The sequence below is a fragment of the Neovison vison genome, chromosome 13 (genome assembly GCF_020171115.1).
Source record: "Neovison vison isolate M4711 chromosome 13, ASM_NN_V1, whole genome shotgun sequence".
NCBI lineage: Eukaryota > Metazoa > Chordata > Mammalia > Carnivora > Mustelidae > Neogale > Neogale vison.
Window position 1 is genome coordinate 10,244,043 of NC_058103.1, and position 19,633 is coordinate 10,263,675.

The 19,633-nt window shown below is 55.1% G+C and overlaps 1 protein-coding gene across 1 annotated transcript; it reads right to left on the reverse strand.

Annotated features, from left to right (window-relative positions):
- Positions 1-5,944: 5,944 nt before the first annotated feature.
- SERPINA5 (serpin family A member 5) lies at positions 5,945-15,410 on the reverse strand. The gene is made up of 5 exons (XM_044230516.1): positions 15,328-15,410; positions 8,950-9,582; positions 7,316-7,586; positions 6,806-6,953; positions 5,945-6,188 (listed from the first exon to the last, which is right to left on the reverse strand). Exons 2-5 carry the CDS (start codon positions 9,563-9,565, stop codon positions 6,000-6,002), a joined length of 1,224 nt encoding a protein of 407 aa, XP_044086451.1. The 5' UTR covers positions 9,566-9,582; positions 15,328-15,410; the 3' UTR covers positions 5,945-5,999.
- Positions 15,411-19,633: the final 4,223 nt, after the last annotated feature.

The window sequence follows — 19,633 nt, forward strand, 5'->3', positions numbered from 1 at the left end:
TACTTCTACTAAAAAGTGATTTATTACCTGGAGTTCTCATTCAGCTGGGTGTCCTGTATGGCGTCAGCAGCCCACCTGCAGGGTGTGTTGGGGGTCCCACCCAAGGAAGAGGGAAGTCTTAGGCAGTGACCTGAGGACTTGCAGAGGCATAGAATCCTCTGGAACCAGCTGGTTGTCCCTTCATTCATTCCTCCAACGAGAACCCACTGTGGGCCAAGCCCTGTGCCGGGCACTGGAGTGGAGAGGCAACTTAGGGCCCTCACGGACTTCACGGTCTTTGAGAGACACAGACACGTAGAAAGAAGCTAACTATGGTGGAAAGTGCTAGAGAGAGGCACTGGGAGCTGGGATGCCAGGGCCGGGCTGGGGAGTCAGGGCAGCTCCCCGGGCAGGGACCTCTGAGCAGAGCCCCAAGGAAGGGCTCTCAGTGCTCAGATGGGCATGAGCTCCAAGGTGCACGTGGGTTTTGTGGGTTTGCTCCCTGGCAGTTGGCCTGAAAAAATTAGCTGGAAAAACACCTGAAAGCAGAGAGCATCTGGGCCCCCGCAGGATGAGGGTCATCGGGCCCTGAGCGTGCGTGGGTGGCAGCTGCAGGGAGGAGGCGGTGCCGAGGGCCTGGGGCCTGGGCCCAGTGAGACAGCCCTACCCCCCGACCAGTGGAGACACCAGTTCTGCGTGTGCATCTGAATCTGGGGACGAATGGACACCTTGTGTGTCAGCTCATGGGCACACCCGGGAGCCCAGGCTCAGGCCCACACACCCCAGCCCCCTCTCATACTCCCTCACCCCCCTTCCCAGGCCTACCAGACCCACCTTCCTGTTCCCACCCCAGCCCGGCCCCAGGGCCCTTAATAATTTGCAAAGGCGCAGGGACCCGATCAAGTCCTCAGACGGTTTGTGGCAGCCTCTCTGGGAGTCTGAGGCAGAAGGAGGGGCTCCCAGAGAAGACTCTGGAGGACCCCCCGCCCCCAAGCATCCAGTGGATTCTCAGCTCTTAGAACCACCGAGAAGGCTGTGGTGGGATTAGCCACAGAGCAGCCCCTGCTCTCCAGCAGGCGGGGCGTAGGCACATGCGTGTGTGTGTGGGGGGGGGGGGGCTGCAGCGTGGCTGTGTGTAGGAGTGTTTTGCTATCTGTACCCTGCCTGTATGTCTTCATGGACAGTCATCATGAGGAGTGGAGTATGGACACACACTGGGCTCTCCCAAGTGCCGAAAGGACCTGGCCATCTTGGAGCCACCCCCCTCCTACCTCATTCCTTGCAGAAAGGTGACAGATAATCCATTCAGGGGTGCGGCTCTGCAGGAAACTGGAGAAGGACACAGATGTCACTGCTCGCCGTCCCCGATCCCTCGCAGCAGGAGGCTCTCTGACTCTTTGAAAACTGAGACGTACGTGCAGAAGCAGAGGGCAGTGCCAGGCGTCAGCGGTGGCATCCCGTGCCGGGTACACAGGTGGCATCCGGCGGTCACTCCCCGCCCTGACACCCTACACGGTGACACGGGTGCAGATGACGAGGGAGACTCCGGGCTCCAGCCACGTCTGTCCTCTTTCATTCCCCTGAGCGGGACAGACTCTCTGCCGTCTGAGTCTTTGCTCGTGATCTTCACCCGGTTCAGCCCTGCTTGTCCCTCAGACAGCAGCTTCCATGCCGCCGCCTCAGGGCTCCCTCTGGACCCCAGACTGCAGGAGGTCTCCCCAACTGTCCCTCTGGCACCCCATGCTTCTCCTTTACTGGCCTCCAGCTCTGCCTTGACACCCCACTCCCGCCCCATCCCCTCCTCTGCTTTGCTTTTTCTCTTCCTTAGCATTTTTTCTAAAGAAAACAGCTTTTTATTTTAAAACAGGTTGTGACAGACCAAAAAGCAGTAAAAACAGTGCCGGGAGTTCCCATGACATAAACATCTGAGGTCTCTGCGGCGTATTTATCGAAACGGAGACGTGGATGTGCGTACGATGCAGACTTACTTGTACTTTAACAGGTTTTCCACGACCGTCCTTCTGCTCTTCCTGGATCCCATCCAGAAAAGCCCATTACGTTTAATTCCTCGTCTCATCCATCTCCCCTGGGGGGTGGCAGCTCCCCAGGTGTCTGGGGACATCACAGACAGGTGCCTTATGAGCAGCAGAAATGTATTTCGCAGCGATCCAGGGGCTGGAAGTACGAGGTCAGGGCCAGTGGTGGGTGCAGAGCCCCCTTTGGTCACAGGTCTGTGCCCTGCCACAGGAAGGAGCCAGGGAGCTGTCTGCGGTGTCTTTCCCAAGGTCAGGAATTTTACGGATGGGGGCTCCACCCTCATGACCTACCCACCTCTCAAGGGCCCCTCCTCCTACACCACCTTGGCGGGGTGGGGGGTGAGGGGTGTTAGGGTTTCGACCACTTAGTTAACGTGATGGGCGCCGTGTCCTTCCCTCCCTGGGCTCTGTTTATAGAAGCGAGGTGCCCCGTCGAGCTCACTGGCCACAGCTCTTGTCATCAACCGACATGCGTTGATTTTACTTCTTTTATTCCTTGTTATTTCTTTATTTCACTGTCTCTCCAGGCAAGATAGTAGCTTCACCAGGGCAAGGACTTGGGGGATTTCCTTCCTTTATCTCCAGCACCCGGGACAGTTCCAGACACAGAGTGGGCGTTGGATAAACTCCGCGGAGGAGCCCATGGCCCTCGCTACCGTTAGCACTCCCGATTTATCTCTTCGGTTAGCTGGCTGTGGCCAGAGCCCGTGTCTGCTGGGCCACCCTTGTACCCTTGTATGAATTCCAGGCCCGAGGCCCCGTCGGCTGCCCCCACACAATGGCTGAAATAATGTAAATAAGCAATAGTGGGCAGGGCGTGCTCGCTGCGGTGTGAAGCGTTTCCTCTTGGGAGTCTAGGGTCGTTTTCTTAGCCCAGGTCTCAGCAGAAGAGGCAGGGGGCAGGAGTCCTCGGCCCTAGCATTGTCCTCTGAGCTCTGGAGGCGGTGGGTTTGCTAGGGGAGGTCCTGAGAGTCCATGTGGTCAGAGAAGGAAATGTTGTGGGTTCCCAAGAACAAACTGGGGGTTGGCAACAGCAGCAGGAACTCGAAGGGAAGTGGCTCCTATGGGCTAAGTTGTGTCCCCCACCCCGTCTATCTGTTGAAGTCCTAACCCCCAGCACCTCAGGACGATGCTGTATTTGGAGACTGAGCCTTTAAAGGGGTGATTCAGTTAAAATAAGGTCAGTAGGGTGGGCTCTGGTCTAGTCGGACCAGGGGAGACTGGGAGACCGAAGAGGAGGTTAACACCCCGAGAGACGGCCACGTGAGGGCAGAAAGAGAGGAGACCATCCGGGAGCCCCGCCAAGCAGAGGGCCTCGGGACCACCCAACCCCGCTGACGCCTGGGTCTCAGACTCCAGCCTCCAGGACTGTGACATCACACAGTTTCTGCTGTTAAGCTGCCCTGTTACTGGATAGGACGGCCGAGGTCAAGGGGAGGAAGGGCCGGTGGGGCGCTGGGGGAGCAGGGGCACGCGGTGCGAGCGAGCACCCCCTACAGGCCTGAGTGGAGGTGTCTGCTCGCGTGCCAATGGGAGAGTGAGGCACACACTCAGGGGTGCTCAGGGTGGGATGCGGACCACCAAACCATCCTAATATGGGGAGGAAAGAGAACAGAAATGCCAGCCTTGTGTTCAGGGTCCCTGTCCCAGACGGCAACGCAGGCACCTCCTCCCCTTTGCTCCCCTTCACACCCCCTATCCTGGCCGAGAATAAGGTCTCCATGGTTCCCGCACACACCAGCTCACTCAACACCATTCTCCAGCCCTTCCCTCTGCTGGAGTCCCTTCCCTGTTCCCAAACCTGCTGTCTATGGAAGGCTTACTTACTCCTTAGACCAGCTGAGTACCATCTTTTCCAAGAAAGCTTTGCTGATCTCTCCCTCTCTCTCTCCCAGGGGCTATATCATTTGGTTCATCCCAGGATTGTGTGACAATTGAGTTACATGGCCTGCAATGACACCAGCAAGGAGCTTCTGTGTGTGGCATGAGGTGTTGTGGAGCCCAGCCTGCCCTCACACCTGGTAGCTGTTTTGTGGCCATGTGACCATGTGACCATGTACCCAGTGACCTTCAGACAACGCTGGACCTTGTTCTGACACACAGCACACCAACTGGACCTCCCCTTGACCTTGGGCTGGCTGAGCAAACAGTAAGAGAAAGATCTAGGCATTTTGCAAGGGAAAGGCACACAGGAGCCGATCTGACCCCGCAAGGAGGCCCAATCCTGGAACGCTGACCTGAGCAGAAATCAACAGACGCAGACGAGCTGTCCAGTTCCAGTCACGGCCATCCACCTGGCCATACGCCAGCACAGGCACCACCCGGGTCCCAGAGCCTGAGCCTCTCCCTGACCTCAGCCTCTGGGCAGGCACTTATGTCCCCTCTGTGAGACAGGTACACTGATAGACTGTGCTGGGGGATTCTGGAGATGACAGATGCAAAGTGTCCCCAGAGGGCTGGGCCAAAGTATGTGCTCAGTACTTTGTGGCCAAAGCTTGGGGTTCTGACATCGTTTGGTCTAGGGGTTATCCTTGGGCAACACAGTGCAGACTCTGGGAACAGAGTGGTAGAGGCAGTCTCATGGGGATGGGGGGCAAGTTGAGGGGCAAGCAATCAGATTTAAGGAGGCAGCTAATTAGGGGACAATGTGAGTGAAGGGCTCGTTCACTCAATCATTGATTCTTTAAAGTGTCTGATCCCGTTCATTTGATAGATGAGAACCTGTCTGTAGAGGCTTTCATAAAAGAGGAGAGAGGATAAGCTTACCTGCATCCCATGGGGGCAGATGACTGAGAGGTCCCTGACCCAGGCCTCTGGGACATAGTCATGTCTTTCTGCAGCAGAGCACAGGGTTGAAAATATGCGTCTGGGGGGCCACACTCCCAGGGTCAAATCCTGCCTCCCCCCCCTTAGAAGCCACATGACTGGGTTAACAGCCCGCTCTCTGCAAGCCTTGCCTTCTCCATCTGTAAAATAGGAAGAGCTGTGGTACCGGCCTCAGGGCAGATAAATGCAGCCATCCAGCTAAAGATCCTAGCACCAAGCCTGGCACATGGAAAGCTATTGATGTCGCCTTTCCCAGTGTTATTTCTGTAAGTAAGGACAATGACACCCAGTGTTTGCAATATGCTGTATTGTTATTGTGGACACTAAAATTCACAGTTAGTCATCAACGTCTTCAGTAGATATGGTAGTATTTGCAATGGGCCTCTGGGCTCCCCCTCGGCCAAGGCCAGGAGGTTGTTACTGAAACCACACGATGGCTCAATGCTGTGATGGACCATTTCCACGCTGCTGTCCACTTGCTTTTCTTCAAGGACAAGTAGCGCTGGAATATCTTAAAATCTACCGTGACTGGCAGGGAACATTCAGCTTCCTTACACAACGTCAAGGAGCCTTCAGTCCTTCACCTGATCCTTCATGGTATGCATGGGGGAAATAGAGGTCCAGAGAGGGGCAGAATTATCCCAATGTCCCCTAGCTGGTTAGCTGGGACAGAAGCCCCATTACAGACTCTCATTTCAGCGTTCTCTCCACATCATGATGAACTGATGGTTGGCATGGTTGGCAAGATGAGGGCTCAGCTTAGAAATACATTTCTTGGTAGAAATATCTACCAGAACAAGCCTCCTACAGAGCTCTGTGTCACTGGGCTGGAGGTCAGGGGCCTGGATTCTGGGCTTCTCTCTACCACTAACATGCTGTGTGACCTTGGGCAAGTCAACCAACCTCTCTGGGCCTCAGCGCTAGACTCCACCGAGGAAGGGTAAAGGCATGACCAAATGCTCCTGAAGGATCTTTAAGGTGCCCACGTGCATTGTGTGAGAAGAAGCAACCATTAGTATATCAATACTATGACTATTATTACTTGTAAAAGCCTCATTAGTCCAGGAAACCTGTGTCAATCACCAGCTCCCAGCAGACAGATGCCACGGTGTGCCTTCAACTTCCACCACCTGTGACCTTCCAGGAGACACACCCACCTCAGGGGTGGGTCACTTTGCCAACGAAGAGGATATTCGTGGAGTTCTCCACAATGACCATCAAAAAGGGCCTGTTGAATATGACCCTTTGGGAGCTCATCGGAGCTGACTTGAACATGAAGATGGTCTCTGTGGCTGCAGCCGCTTTGGTCCCCGACTCGTCCACCTCCACCACAGCCTTGTGCACCATCTGCAGAGGAGACATCAGGAGTCACTGAGCCACCAGGGGCTGGAAGATGTCATCCCAGGAGACAGCAGAGCTTCTGCCTGTGACATCCCTGTCCAAGTCTCCGTGACACCAAGCAGGTAGCTAATGACACAGCTGTGTGGCTATCGTGCACCGGGATCTGTGCCAGGAGGTGACCGACTGTGCCTGTGCTGTCCATTGAAGTGTCATGGCATCCCACAGCAAGGCTGCGACCCTCCAATTTTATAGAGAGGAAGGTGGCACAGAGAGGTCAAGTAATCGTTGGAGGACACACCTAGCGAGTGAAGGAGCTAGCACTTAATTCTTAGTTTTGATTGCTGAATGAGAGCTCCTCCTGAGACACGGAGCTGCATATGGTTTCCCATGGCGCATAGGATAAGACACAGTGTGAGATTTTTTGCTTCTTAAGGGAAAAGAGGAGAGTGAGAGAGAGAGGAAGAGAATGTAGAATTGGAATGGAATGGAATGGAATGGAATGGAATGGAAGGAGCAGAGTGGAGTGGGGTAGAATGGAATAGAATAGCATGGCATAGCATAGCAGAGTAGTAGAAAAGAACAGATACCTCTGAAAGCAGGAGCTCAGGAGCTCCCGAGCTCACCTCAGAGACCTGGATGCCGGAGTGGTTGGTGATGCCAGTCAAGTCAGCATGGCTGGTGAAGACGTCATTGATGCCCAGCATGGGGAGGACCTTCTCCAGCTGGTAGGAGCCCTCGATGGAGAACTTGGGAAGGTAGAGCTCAAACTGCCTGGAAAGAGGACAAGAACATTCTGAGACTCTTCCCAGGGTGTCGGCTCCCCGAGCTCATATCCCCGCTCTCTCCCCTCGGCTTCGTAAGCATCCTCCAGCCCCTCATCTAGAGCCCACCCCACTCTGGTCTTGGACCTGGGCTGCTCCAGAGGTCACTGCCTATTCTCATGGCTCCAGCAGGAAAGCGGATGGGCGTCCAGCCGTGCTCCCTCAGGCTGGGCCAGGGCCTGGGGCCCGGAATCTCATGTGACAGCTCCAGGCTTGGAGGCCGCTCCTGGGCTGGGTGAGACCTTCCCACCATGGCTGTGTCTCCCCAGAGGTGAGCAGGGCCAGACTGGTCCCATGTCACCTGCAGAATACCTCTTTGTGAACATCCTGAGCCACTTCCTCAGTGTTTTCTCATTCAGTCCGTTCTCCAGCTGTTCCATCCTGCCCTCGCTGGGGAGGATGAAGAAAGCGGTGGCATTCCCTTGGTAGGGGACACCCACCACCTTGCAGGAGAGATTTCGGTCCAGGAAGTAGTAATAATGGTCTTCCCCTTTCATCATGGGCACCCGCACCACGGTCTCCGAGGTCACATGGAAATCCTGCTTTCGGGTGTTTTTGTAGTCAAAACTTGTCCTCCACTTAGCTAAATATCAAAATGGGAATGACATTAGAAATTCTTAGCTGCAAACGAACAGTGTCAAGACAGTAAACCCATCAAGCAGAGCTTGTCCTCCCCAGCACAGTCTCCTCGGGGGCAGGGACCGCGGAACTCCTGGAATAGGAAGGCGAGTCTTTTTCTAACTTTGGGGATGTGCCCGAACTTCCTGTGGGCCTTTTCCTCTGACGTGGGCCAAGCAAGGAGGATGCTTTTCATGTCTTTGGAGGCCCTCAACTGCTTAATGGGAGTTTGATTCTCTACTGTTCACTCAAGGTCAAACACCCTCGGGAAAAAGGTCAACAATACAGACGACGGACAAATCGACACTACACCTGGGGGAGTTATTCTGTTTTTCACTCTTTTCCCACTTTTGGATTTTGATCTATGTTTGGGAGAGAGGTGTATAAGGTTCCTGGACACACAGGATTCTTGTTACGGAGAAACCCACTGTTTGCCTTGCTGCTCCGTCTGATTCCTGCTGCGTCCCTACCATCAGCGAGATACAAGTAGTTCTTTCCATCTAATTAGTGGTCATCAGATTTGGAACCTATCCCAGGGCCCCTTGTAGCCTATGTCACAGTTGTCCCCTGCAGCCTGGTGTCCTAGAGAGAGCCCTGCCCTGGGGGACAAGAAATCATGGATTCCAAGCTGGATGTTTGCTCCCTTCTGTGCTCCTAGGAAGGGGGAGGAGTTAACAAGCCAACTATCTTCCTCTTTCCTCCTTCCTTTCCCTCCCTGCCTTTACCCACTCCTGCCTTCCCACCCTTGGCCAGACGCCATATGGGCACCGAGGGGCTCAGTATCTAGAAGGATAAACAGACATGAGAGCCAAGGAGAGTAGGGGTAACCACAAGAAACGTCAAGGGAACGAAGATGGAGAGATCATTCGTCGTGAGAGAGCGGGGGAGGACTCTCCAGAGGGGACAGGGGCTTGTCAAGGTGTTTCTCGCTGAGGGATCAGCCCCTAGGAGGGCACGGGAGCAAGGATGTGGGGGTAAGGGAAGGCCCTCCAAGGTCTCTCTTAGACCCGCAATCCTGCCCTGAGTGGTCGCACGGTGGCCATGGCGGTCTCGCGCTTTAGATCCAGCATGGAAGCTGTGACTCCAGGGCCCACGGAGAGGACCCAGCTCTTCCCCGGTGGGGGAGACAGCAACCGGGGGTCACTGACCTCCCTTTACACCCTCAGAAGATGCCTGCTTACCCTCGGCTGCTTGTTGGCCTCACTCTGTCAACAGGCCCCAGAAGGGACTAAATCCACTCCCACTCCTTGATGCGTGTGGGGATTGGGTGCTCTTTTGACAAAAGCAGCAGGAAGGAGAACATTCGGGCTGGTGTGCAAGGGTCTTACCTTTAAAGAAGATGTAATTCACCATAATCATGACCTCCGTGCTATCCAGGTCCTTTGCCAAGTCCGCAATCTTGCCTTGAGTTTGCTTTGCCACGTAATCATTGATCTGCTTCTGGGCCTCTGCGGGGTCCCCAAAGTCAGTGGGGAAGGTGTCTGCCAGGTACAGCGTCTTCATGGCACTCAGGAAGGTGTCCTGGAGGTGCACCTCGGGGCTGATGAACAGGGCGTTGCCGAGGCTCAGCTGGACGTCCTCCCTGGGCTGGGCAAACTCCCGCAGCAGCTGGTGGAAGGTGTTGTGGAGCTCCTCCTCCGAGCCCTCCTGGGGACGGACGCCCAGGCCTTCCAGGATCTGCTCCTTCGTGTGGGATCGCGCCCCCAGGGACAGCATGGCCAGGGTGGTGGAGATGCTCAGAGGGGAGAAGAAGATGTTCTGGTCAGGGCCAGCCGTAGCCAAGGCCCTGTAGAGGTCAAAGGCAAAGTCCCTGCTGGCGGGGGCCGCGGTGCTGAGCACGGGTAGCTCCTTGGCTCTCTTCTTCGTCTCCCGCGAGCGGGGGCGGAGCAGGCTGGCACCCGAAGGGGTAAAGAGCATCAGGCACAGGAGGAGGCAGAACTGCATCGTGGCCGCTCCTTGTTCTGAAAGGCAGGTGGGAAGGGGTCCTCTGGAAGGGTGCACTGCTGGGGGGAAGTGCGTCAGGCGCAGGTCCCAGAGAGGTGACCCCCTGAGTGGCGGAACCTAAGGGAGATGATGAGCCTGTGCGGTGGGGAGAGAGCTTTTGAGGAGAGCATGGGGGCTCCAGGACTGAGACTCGGGGGACTTGGGCATCTAAGGGTCGGAAAGGGAGGAGAAGGCAGAGCGTGCAGTCCTGAGGTGGGGGCTGGCCCCCCAGGGACAAGAATCCTCTCATCCACATCAGGGCACATGCTATGGGGTAGGGGAGGGCAGGGCTATCCCTCCTTTTGCCTGATCAGCATCTCTGAGGTCCCCATGGAACAAGAAGCCTGCCTCCCAAGTGGCCTCTGACTTTCACTTCGACCCCTGGGGAAAGAATTTGCAAGGCCTGGTGGCCCTTTTATGAACTCAGACCAACTACCCACCCCACGGGCCCCTCAGACTGTTGGTCTACCCTTGTTTACTCAGCAAATACGTACTGCGCATCTCCCTCGTGGCACGCAGGGTGCCAAGCTATAGAGACTCGTTGAACAGGCAGATGCCAGCTGGTTCTTTCTTCCTCTCCCCTGGGGGGCTCTGCTAGGACCCCAGGGCCATCCTCAAGCCTCATCAGAGGTGCACGCCTCCCCCGCAACCCCGGGAGGAGATTCTGCCCTCTTAATGTAAACACTCCAACTTCCCTCCTATTCTATGAGTGCTGAATTGTGTCCCCCAGACTCCTGTGTTGAGGTCTCAACCCCTAGCCCCTCAGAATGTGACTGTATTTGGAAACAAGGTCTTTAAAAAGGTCATGAAGTCAAAATGAGGTCTTCCTGGGGGGCCTTGATCCAATCCGGCCTGTTTCCTTGTGAGAAGAGATTAGGACCCAGACACACACACAGAGGGGCGGCCGTGTGGGGACCCGGGGAGGAGACCAGCATCTGGGCGTCGAGGAAACAGTTTTGCCAAAACCTTGAGCCGAGACCAATTTTCTGTTCGGTGATGCTTTGTCACGGAGGCCTGAGCCAACACGTCTCCTCTTCCTCCCATCCCCCGGGTGAGGGGGCCAACTAGGTGGGCCCTGGGGGGTCTTCAACCCCTCTTCTCCTTCGTTCTTCCCGCCCACCTCCCTAGTCCCTCCTCTCCAACCAGAATCCTTCCTGTGCCCAGGCCTGCCAAAGTCCCCTGTGCTCCTGGTCCCCTGTGATCAGCCCAGACTCTGCAGCCCAGCCTCCTGGGTTCAAAGCTCGGCCCTGTTACTTCCTACTAGTGCAGTTTGGGGCAAGTCAGTCATGCCCCATGCCCTGTCCCCCACCTGTCTGTACAATGGAGGTGATGCTGTACCTGGGCCAGAGCGTGGCCAGGAGCTTTAAAGCTCCCTTAAGGGGTCAGTATAGGGCAAGCGTTGTGGTTGGGCCTGGCGCAGATCTGGTGCACGGGTCGGTCAGCCATGGCTGCTGCAGTTTCAGGGTCAAAGCCCCACCGAGATCCCCCAGTTCCTCAGCTATGCTTGGGGTACAGGCTCTCACTGCACCCTTGCTCTTGTGGGGGAGCTGGCGGCCTGTCTGCTGAGGAAAGCTCTCGGTGGTGAGAACTTCTCCGCGGCTGGGTCTTCTTCTCCCATCTGTCATCAGGTCCCTGGCCTCAGGGTCCTCCCAGAGTCACATGACTCCCCCAAACCCCAACGCCAAAGGGCCCCAAATAGCTGCATTGGACATTGCATGCAAAGTGGCCCACTGTAGGGGGTGGGGGAATGCCAGTGACCCTGGGGGTCAGGCAGACCTGGGCTGCAGTCCTGTCATTCCTTGAATGACCTGAGCAGGCCACGCCCACCCACCCTGGCCTCCACATTGCACCTGAGCTCACAAAGGAGGCTCATCTAGAATGTTCTGTCTGCAGACACTCCGGACCCCCCAGAGCCCCACACAGCAGCCTCCACGGTTACGGAGGTTCCTCGTACCCGCCTCCGTGGACCTCACACCCACCGGCAGAGGCGGGTTCTGCTACTGGCACTGTTCTACGGGCGTCCTCTGAAGCTCAGAGAGGCCGAGCCACTGGCTGGTGGGGGCTCAGCTTGGGCTCAGACCCAGCTCTGACACCGTGATAATGTGATAATGTGATGTGCCCTAAACCCCTGCGCCCTGTGGCTTCCCTGGATGCCTGGCCCTCCTTCCGTGCGACAGCCCCCCGGTCTTGTTGTCCCCCACCCTGGCAGCCAGCACCGTAGCTGTGAATCTGCAGATGATTCTGCAACAGGGTCCGGGCTTCCCAGGCTGACACCCCCTTTCTGTGTGCACCTTGAGAGTGTGGGTCTTTAAAAAACGTGGCGGGGTGGTTTAATCTCTGTGTCCTTTGAACTTGTTAATTTTACAGCACAGTATGGTCCCTCCCGCAATGTGGCCAGGCATCAGGGCAGCGGGATGGAGCTGAGCAAACATTCAGCTCCACACCCCCCCGCCCCCGTTATCACAGATTAACACCCAGCTGATACTTACTTCAAAGGAAATGCTTTCCAGGAGGAGTTGCAGACACAAGGGAGTGTCCTGCTTGGATGGAACCCAGGGCTCAGGCAGGAGAGAGAGTTCTGGCCGCCTGTCCTTGCAGATGCCCGGTGGCCTTGGGCCAGTCCCTGTCCCTCTACAGGCCTAACTGTGTTCATAATCAACTCAAGGTCTGTCATGAGCTGTGGCCAGTAACCTTTCTCTCCACCAGTTCCCCACCCCGTACCCCGCCAAACAGCAGAGGTCTGATGGGCCGCGGCCGCTTTCCTGGCGTCCGCTGAGTCTTCCTGGACAGCTGGGTCTCTGTGGAGGGGACCCCAGCTTCATCCACTCTCCCCTGGGCTGCAGGCTTGGGACCTAGAACTCTCACTCCTTTGGGGCCCACTTTATCTCTTAAGAAAGCCAGTCACTCTACAGACATTACAACATTGAACCATCCACGAGAGTCTGCATCATGAAGACCATTTCACAGATGGATAAACTGAGGGTGAACAGAACAGCACAGCTTGTCCCAACTAATGTGTGATGGAACCAGGATTGAAATCCAGATTCCTGGGACTGGTGTACACACTGCCTCTTGTCTTCCTCTCATGGTTCTGAGACATGATACCTCGTTCCTCCTCTCCTGTAGCTCCTGGGGAGCATCCCTGGGTGTCACTCAAGCTGTTCACCGGTATGAGCTCATTTTTCCCTCCTCCACAGCAACTCGGAGTTGGTATCGTCACCACGGTACAGAGGAGGAAACAGAGGGTCAGAGAGATCTCTTCTGAGAAAATGGGGCCTCAGGGACCTCGGTTCAGGTTTCCCAGGTTCCCAGCCTGTGCCATCACATCCCTGGTCTCTGGTGGAAATATGCAGCTTTGACAGAGTTTTGTGCCAATTTGAAGCTGGGGCGAGTCTGCTCCAGGCCCTGGGAGCCTGGCCCTTGGGAGACCGGCTCTCAGGCAGGAGATCGGAGCCTGGCCCAAATGACTCTCTAGACCCCTGATTCCAGCGTTTCTGCAGATGGGCCCAAGGTCCAAGGGAGGAGAGCAGATCATTCAGGTTCCTCTGGCATCAGGCCAAGGTGACGTGAGCCGGCTGGTGCAGGCGGGTGCGGGCAGGCGCTGGGGCAATCCTCCCACGGATCCCCACTACCCATGGACTCAGAATCTGCTTCATTTATTCCAAATGTTGGGCAACAAAGCTCTACTGGGTCAACTTTGGACTCAGCTGGGCGAGGTGGGTGGCGGAGGTCTGTCCACTGATTGCAAAAGGAGATGTGAGCCTTGGGACACAGGCAGAGAGGGAAAAACAAAATCCCTGTTTCCTCGATCCTGAAGATCTGGGAGAGCTTCCTGGCAGCAGTGACTCAGCGAACTTTCTAAGCCTTCCTCCCCACCTCCAGACCATCCGCGAGGTTTGTGGGTTTCTAGCTCCAGAGCGACTCTGACATCTGCCAGCCCCTCCCCATTCCAGCTGCCATGTCCTTCAGAGGTCCTGTCACCTTCCACCCACCCGTTCCCCTTCTCCTCCTGCCCCCAGAGCCTCTCTGAAGACATCTCCCTTTGTCACCCACCCCGGGTCACAGCGCCGCACCACCTAAGAAGGTCATTGTGGCCCCCAAGGTGTTGGGGGGCAGGACCAGCTTCTCCCTGGCCCTCGGGCCCCTGCTTGAGTCCCACTGCTGGTGATCCCTTGCCTGCACCTGGCCCCTCCCTCTGTGTTGTTATGCTCTGTAACGGCCCCTTGATTGTCTCGCTGCTCTGTTGTGATGTAAGCGTGAGCCCACACGGGCTTGCTGGGGCCTTCCAGCATTCCGGCCTCTCTCCCCGACAAAAACATGTGCTCCCAACAGAGAGGACCGGCACCAACCCTGCTCTCCCTGTGAGATTTGCAGTCAAGGGCTGGAGATTTTTGCAGTCAAATGCTCTACCACTGAGCTATACTCCCTCAGACCCCTTTTTGGAATGAAGGAAGGAAGGAAGGCCTTCTCTGTGGCTCAGGGGTTTTAGACCCCATGCTGGACATGGAGCCAGGCTGGGCTCCCAGGACTTGCCAGCTCCTGTCCTGCTGCCTGGCTCCCCTTTCCCGTTTCTTTCTTAAAAACTATTTTATTGAGGTCTGACTGACATACCAAAAGCCAGACATCTTTCTCATGTACACCCGCGAAACCACCACCCCCAACAGCACATCCCTCGCCTCCCGGCCTCCTCGGCCCTCCGCCTTATTCTTCACACGGCAGCTTCTTGATCTGTGACCAAGGATGTTGGCCAGGGGAGAACTCCCCATTCTATTGTTGTATTTTTTGCCAAGGGCCCCAGCCTCAGGAAAACTGAACAGTACACTTATTTTATGTCGACATTTTGCTTATTTGACAAAATGCCTGGGCCGCCTGGGTGGTTCAGTCGGTTTAAGCGTCTGCCTTCAGCTCAGGTCAAGATGGCAGGGGATAGAGCTCCACATCGGGCTCCCTGCTCAGAATGGAGCTTGCTTCTCCCTCCTCCCTCTGCCCGTCCCCGCTGCTGGTGCACACACACACTCTCTCTCATTAAATAAGTCAAAGCTTTAAAAACAAAACAAATAAACAAAACCCAAATCGCCAAACAGCGTCTGGAGCTCGAGCAGCCAGCCTCTAGGCCGGGCAGCCCTCACTCAGGGAAACGGAGATGTTCCATACCTTCTCCTGGTTTCTCAAGGTCCAAGACGGCAGGCACAGAAAACAATACAGAAGCGCTCTGGGTTACGGAGCCCGGCCTTGGGGACCAGACGCTTCGTCCCCACAATCTTACTTTGGGGTTTGTCCGCCTCCTCCCTGATCTTTGTCGCAGGGACTGTCCGGTGCCTTGCCGGGGGTCTACTCACTGGATGCCAGAGCAGCCCTGTCTCCAGCTGCACCAACTACTAATGTCTCCGGCTGCTGCCAGATGGGCCCCGGGGATCAAGTCCCTCCTGGGTGACAGCTAGCACGTACTGAATCTTCGAAGCAGCAGTGCATCTTGCCTATAAGAACACTGAGGTACAGCCAGGTAGAGGGTCGTGCCCAAGTTCACACAGCCAGGGGTGGGGTCAGGGGGACGCTGCTGCTTCCAAGGCCCTGGCTCCTTCCCCATCACCGCAGAGAGTTTTCCTGGTCACTCTAGGACAACAGCAGAGCTTTGAAGCCCCCCAGATCGCATAACCCGAGTCCTGTCTTCACGGTTCCCCACATACCCTTAAGCCCATGGACCCCCTGTCCATCTTCAGTACCTGTACTTACTCTGTCCCACAGCCAAGTGTGCACGCAGTGGAGGTCACAGTCCCTCCTGCTCAGTGAGAAGCCGAGTGTTGGAACTGGAACCAGCATTTGCCACTGACCTTGGTTGGGCCCTGACTCCACCCCCCCTGGCCCTGCCCTGCCTGTCCTGCAGGCTTCTAGCCAACCCACGGGCTGCCGGCATAGCCACCAGAGTCTAACCCAGGCTACCAGCTCACTGCCCTGCCGCCGCCAGCCCAACACACACCCCTGTTTGCTTGTAATGGCACCGGTGCCCCAGGTTGGGCACCGGCTGCTGGCATTCCAGACACAGAAAAAGGGATATTCTCTGGTCAGCCTCCCTTTCTCCAGGCTGATTCCATATCTCCTGCAGCCACTCGGCTATACATCTGGGGAAGTGCGGTGTGAGCCCATGATCGCCGCAGCCCTGTGTGCTTGCTGGATTCATTTACCAGTAAGAGTCTGGTGGAAACTAGAGGGACTGCGTGTCACCACAGCTGGATGAAGGGACCATTGTTTCCAGTCCCTTGGCTGTACGCATAACTTAATTGAGGCTCAGAAAGATGGAGGGACTTTTCAGACTCATGCAGAAAAGTAGGGACAATGTGGGGCCAAGTGTCCAGATCACCAACTTCAAGGTCAGGGCTCTCTACCCGCATCTAGGATTTTGGTAGGCTCATCTGGACTCCCCTTTCCAACCTTGAAACGGGGGCTCTGGCACTCAGCCCCATGATTCCAAGAGCATTTCCAAATGCTGGTACAGTGTGCTGGCTCAACCCTTGTCTCATTCCTAAGGTCCCCATGCCCCGGTATTAGGTGACCCGTGTGTGGCCATAACCCAGATGTTGTGTGGGTGAGCTGGGGTGTGGAGTTGGCAGAGGAGACAGGGGCTGGACATTGTAGTCTTGGTGCTTGGCAAACGGTCCCTCTACTGCCTCTAAGACCAGGGAGAGACTGAACTCAGCTTTAGTCTAGAGCCTAACACAGTCGCTGCCAGATATTGAGCACTTGCTTTGTGTTCACTGCCCTCCCAATGCGCAGGAAGGTGGGTACTAGTATACCCATTGAATCAGTGGGCAGGCAGAAGCACAGAGAAGTTAGGTAATCAGCCCAATGTCACACAGCTAATAAAGAGAAGCATTAGCAAGGAGAAAGCTAGGTCTTTTCTGTCCATTGTGCTATGTGATGTTGCAAAAGTCCCTTTCTTCAGAACCTAGAGATTCCTAAACTATGCTCTGTAGGGTGGAAATCATACTACACACCTGTGCGGGGGTGGGTAATCCTCCCCCCAAAGATAGCCACATCCTAATGCCCAGGATCTGTGCATCTTCCCTTATATGAAAAAAGGGACTTCGCAGATGGGACAAAGTTAAGGATCTTGAAGTGGGGGGGGGTAGCACAGCTTACCCAAGTAAGTCTTAAACATAATCACAGGGGTCCTTCTAAGTGAAGGCCGTGGAAAACCAGAATCAGAAGAAGCAAAGTGATCATGGAAGCAGGAGAAGACCATGCGATGCGGGGATGCTGAGGAGGTGTGGTGGGCAAGGATCTCCAGAAGGAAGCCCTGCTAACTCTTGATGTTGACCCAGTGAGACCTGTTTTGGACTTTGGACCCTTAGGAATTGTAGGAGAATAAATGTGTGCTGTTTTAAGTCACTATGTTTGTATTAATTAGTTATAGCAAGAATAGGAAGCGAGTGCAATATTCCCCAAGTGGATATTGGATATAAGTGGATATTGGGAAGACGCGACAGACCACGATAGGGAGGACTTCTCCGGCTCTGTGTGCTGCTCCTGGAGACAACCCATGGCCTGCATCTAAGCCTGTGTTATAAAGAATATCTTGAGAATTTGGAGAAAGTCTGCGGCTACCCCTACTTTCCCTTGCTGCTCAGAAAGGGCTCTGGAGGAAGGGGTCAGAGACTGGGTAGATTCCAAAGAGAAAGATTTGGGGGGGTGAGGTCTCAGTACACGGTGATCCATGTATTAGCCCACTGGGGCCCCCATAACAAAATGCCATAGACTGGGGGACTTAAACAGCAGAATTTATTTTCTCACATTTCTGGAGGCTAGAAGTCTGAGATCAAGGTGACATCAGATTTGGTTTCTGGTGAGATGTCTCTTCCTGGCTTGTAGATGGCACCTTCTGACTGTGTGATCACATGGGCTCTTTGGGCATAAGGAGAGAGAGAGGGCAAAAGGCAGCTCTGGTGTCTTTATAAGAAAATCCTCATTGTATAAGAACACTGTTCCTGTGGGATTAAAGCCCAGCCCTGAGGACTCATCTAACTGTAATCACCTTCCCAAAAGTCCCCATCTCCAAATACAGTCACATTAACGGTTAGGACTTCAACATGTGAATTTTGAGGGGACACACTTACGTCCATAACAGCCACAGTGAGAGAGTAGGATGGGCTGGGGGCCATAAAATGGGAAATTAAAGGACTCAATAGGTCATGATAGATTTATTTTTCCATTAACACCAAGAGCGGCAGAGAGTGCCATCTCAATAGTTGGGTTTTTCTCTGGGCATAGGTGGGTCCTGTTCAGCCCACTGAGGGCTACAATGCTGAGCAGAAATGCCTTTAATGAAACGGGGGCCATTACTGACCCACCTGCCTGGACCCTGACACCATCAGGCCACTTCACCTGTTCAGGAGACCTGCGGTGTATGAAGCTGTGACTTGCTCTAGAGGAGAGGGTTGTGACAAAAGATGAAATGTGAGACTAGTTAGCATCTGTGGGGCACCAAAGACATGTGCTTTACATATAATAACTCACCCAAAGCTCGAAACGGGCTTCCGTGTTAGGTGGCATCATCGCCATTTTAGATAAGGGAACTGAGGCACAGAATACCCTGTGCTCCATACTATTATGGGTTGAACTGTGTCCCCCCCAAATTGAAGTCCTAACCTCCATCATAACCATAAGGTTAACCTTATTTGAATATAGGGTCATTGCAGACAGAATCAGTTAAGATGAAATCATCCTGAAGGGGATGGACCCTTGATCCCCATGACCAGTGTCCTTATAGAAAGGGGCAATCTGGGCACAGACACACACAGAGAATGCCACAGAGGGCCGGCAAACCGCTGGAAGCTGGGAGGGAGGTCCAGAACACATGCTCGCTTACAGCCCTCAGAAAGAATTGCCCTGCCAACGCCTTGGTCTGGGACTTCCAGCCTCCTGAACTCCAACATAATACATTTCTGTTGGTTAAAGCACCCAGTTTGTGGTGATTCGTACCAACAGACCTAAGAAGCTAATACACGCAGACATTGGTGGTGGCCAGATTAAAACCCAGACATTCTGGCTCCAAAGTCTGAGTTCCATACCTGGGAATTCTGTGGCTTCTTGATACCTCCCAGGAACATGCGCACCAGGCCCCTCTCCCCACAGGTGCAGAGCAGGGAGCATGGCAGCCACTGGCCTTTGCTCTGCCACTTATGAAAGAGGCACCTCCCCTTCCCAGGCAGCCAGGGATGAAACGGGCTCCTTCCTGCCCCTCACCTGCCACACTGAGTCCAAGCCAGGGGCTCCTAGATCTATAGCTCCATGGGACCCCATGTCCACCCTCCCCTCTCTGCTGCTACGGCTGCTGGGGGTGGGGCTCTGTGCCTACTTATGGGGTGGGGAGTGGGAAATGAGATCCGGAGAGGTCAAGTGCCTGCCCCATGGCACAGGGTTAGAGGGGAAGCTGGGGCTGCATCCTGCCTTGTTTCCACCCAGATTTCAAGTGCCTCCCCCTCCACTGGGGAGATCCCCTGTTTTCCCGGCCAGCCCCCACCTCGTCACTATGTGCTGAATGGCAGAAAGAATAACGGAGAGGGCCCACGCGGCATCTCCACACCCACTTAAGAGAGCCATGCACACGCATCCCCTGGCATCTGGGGGCCCTAATGCTCATAGTGCTCCCATCTCTGCCCTCTACCCTCCTGCTGCTAAGTGCAGGGAGGTTCCATTTTTCCCCTGGAAGAGACCTACTGAAATCACAAATGCATGTGGGCCCTCGGAGCACTGAACGCTGGTCCCCGGGAAGCGGGTTCCCCAAGGGGCGTAACAAGTGCTACCCAAGGAGGGGACCCCATAGGGGAGCAGCAAAGGAGAAGAGAAGGAGGCCAGGGCACCACTCTGGGGGGATAAGTTGCCCTGCCTAGAGTCTTTTTTTTAAAATTGATTTCTGGGTTTAATGTTCCAAAAGGGCATTTAGAAATCTGAGAAGTTGGCATAAATATTTACCCAATCAATGCCAGGGATGAGTCAAGGGGGTGGTGCAGAACAAACAGCTGTTCAGGGCTC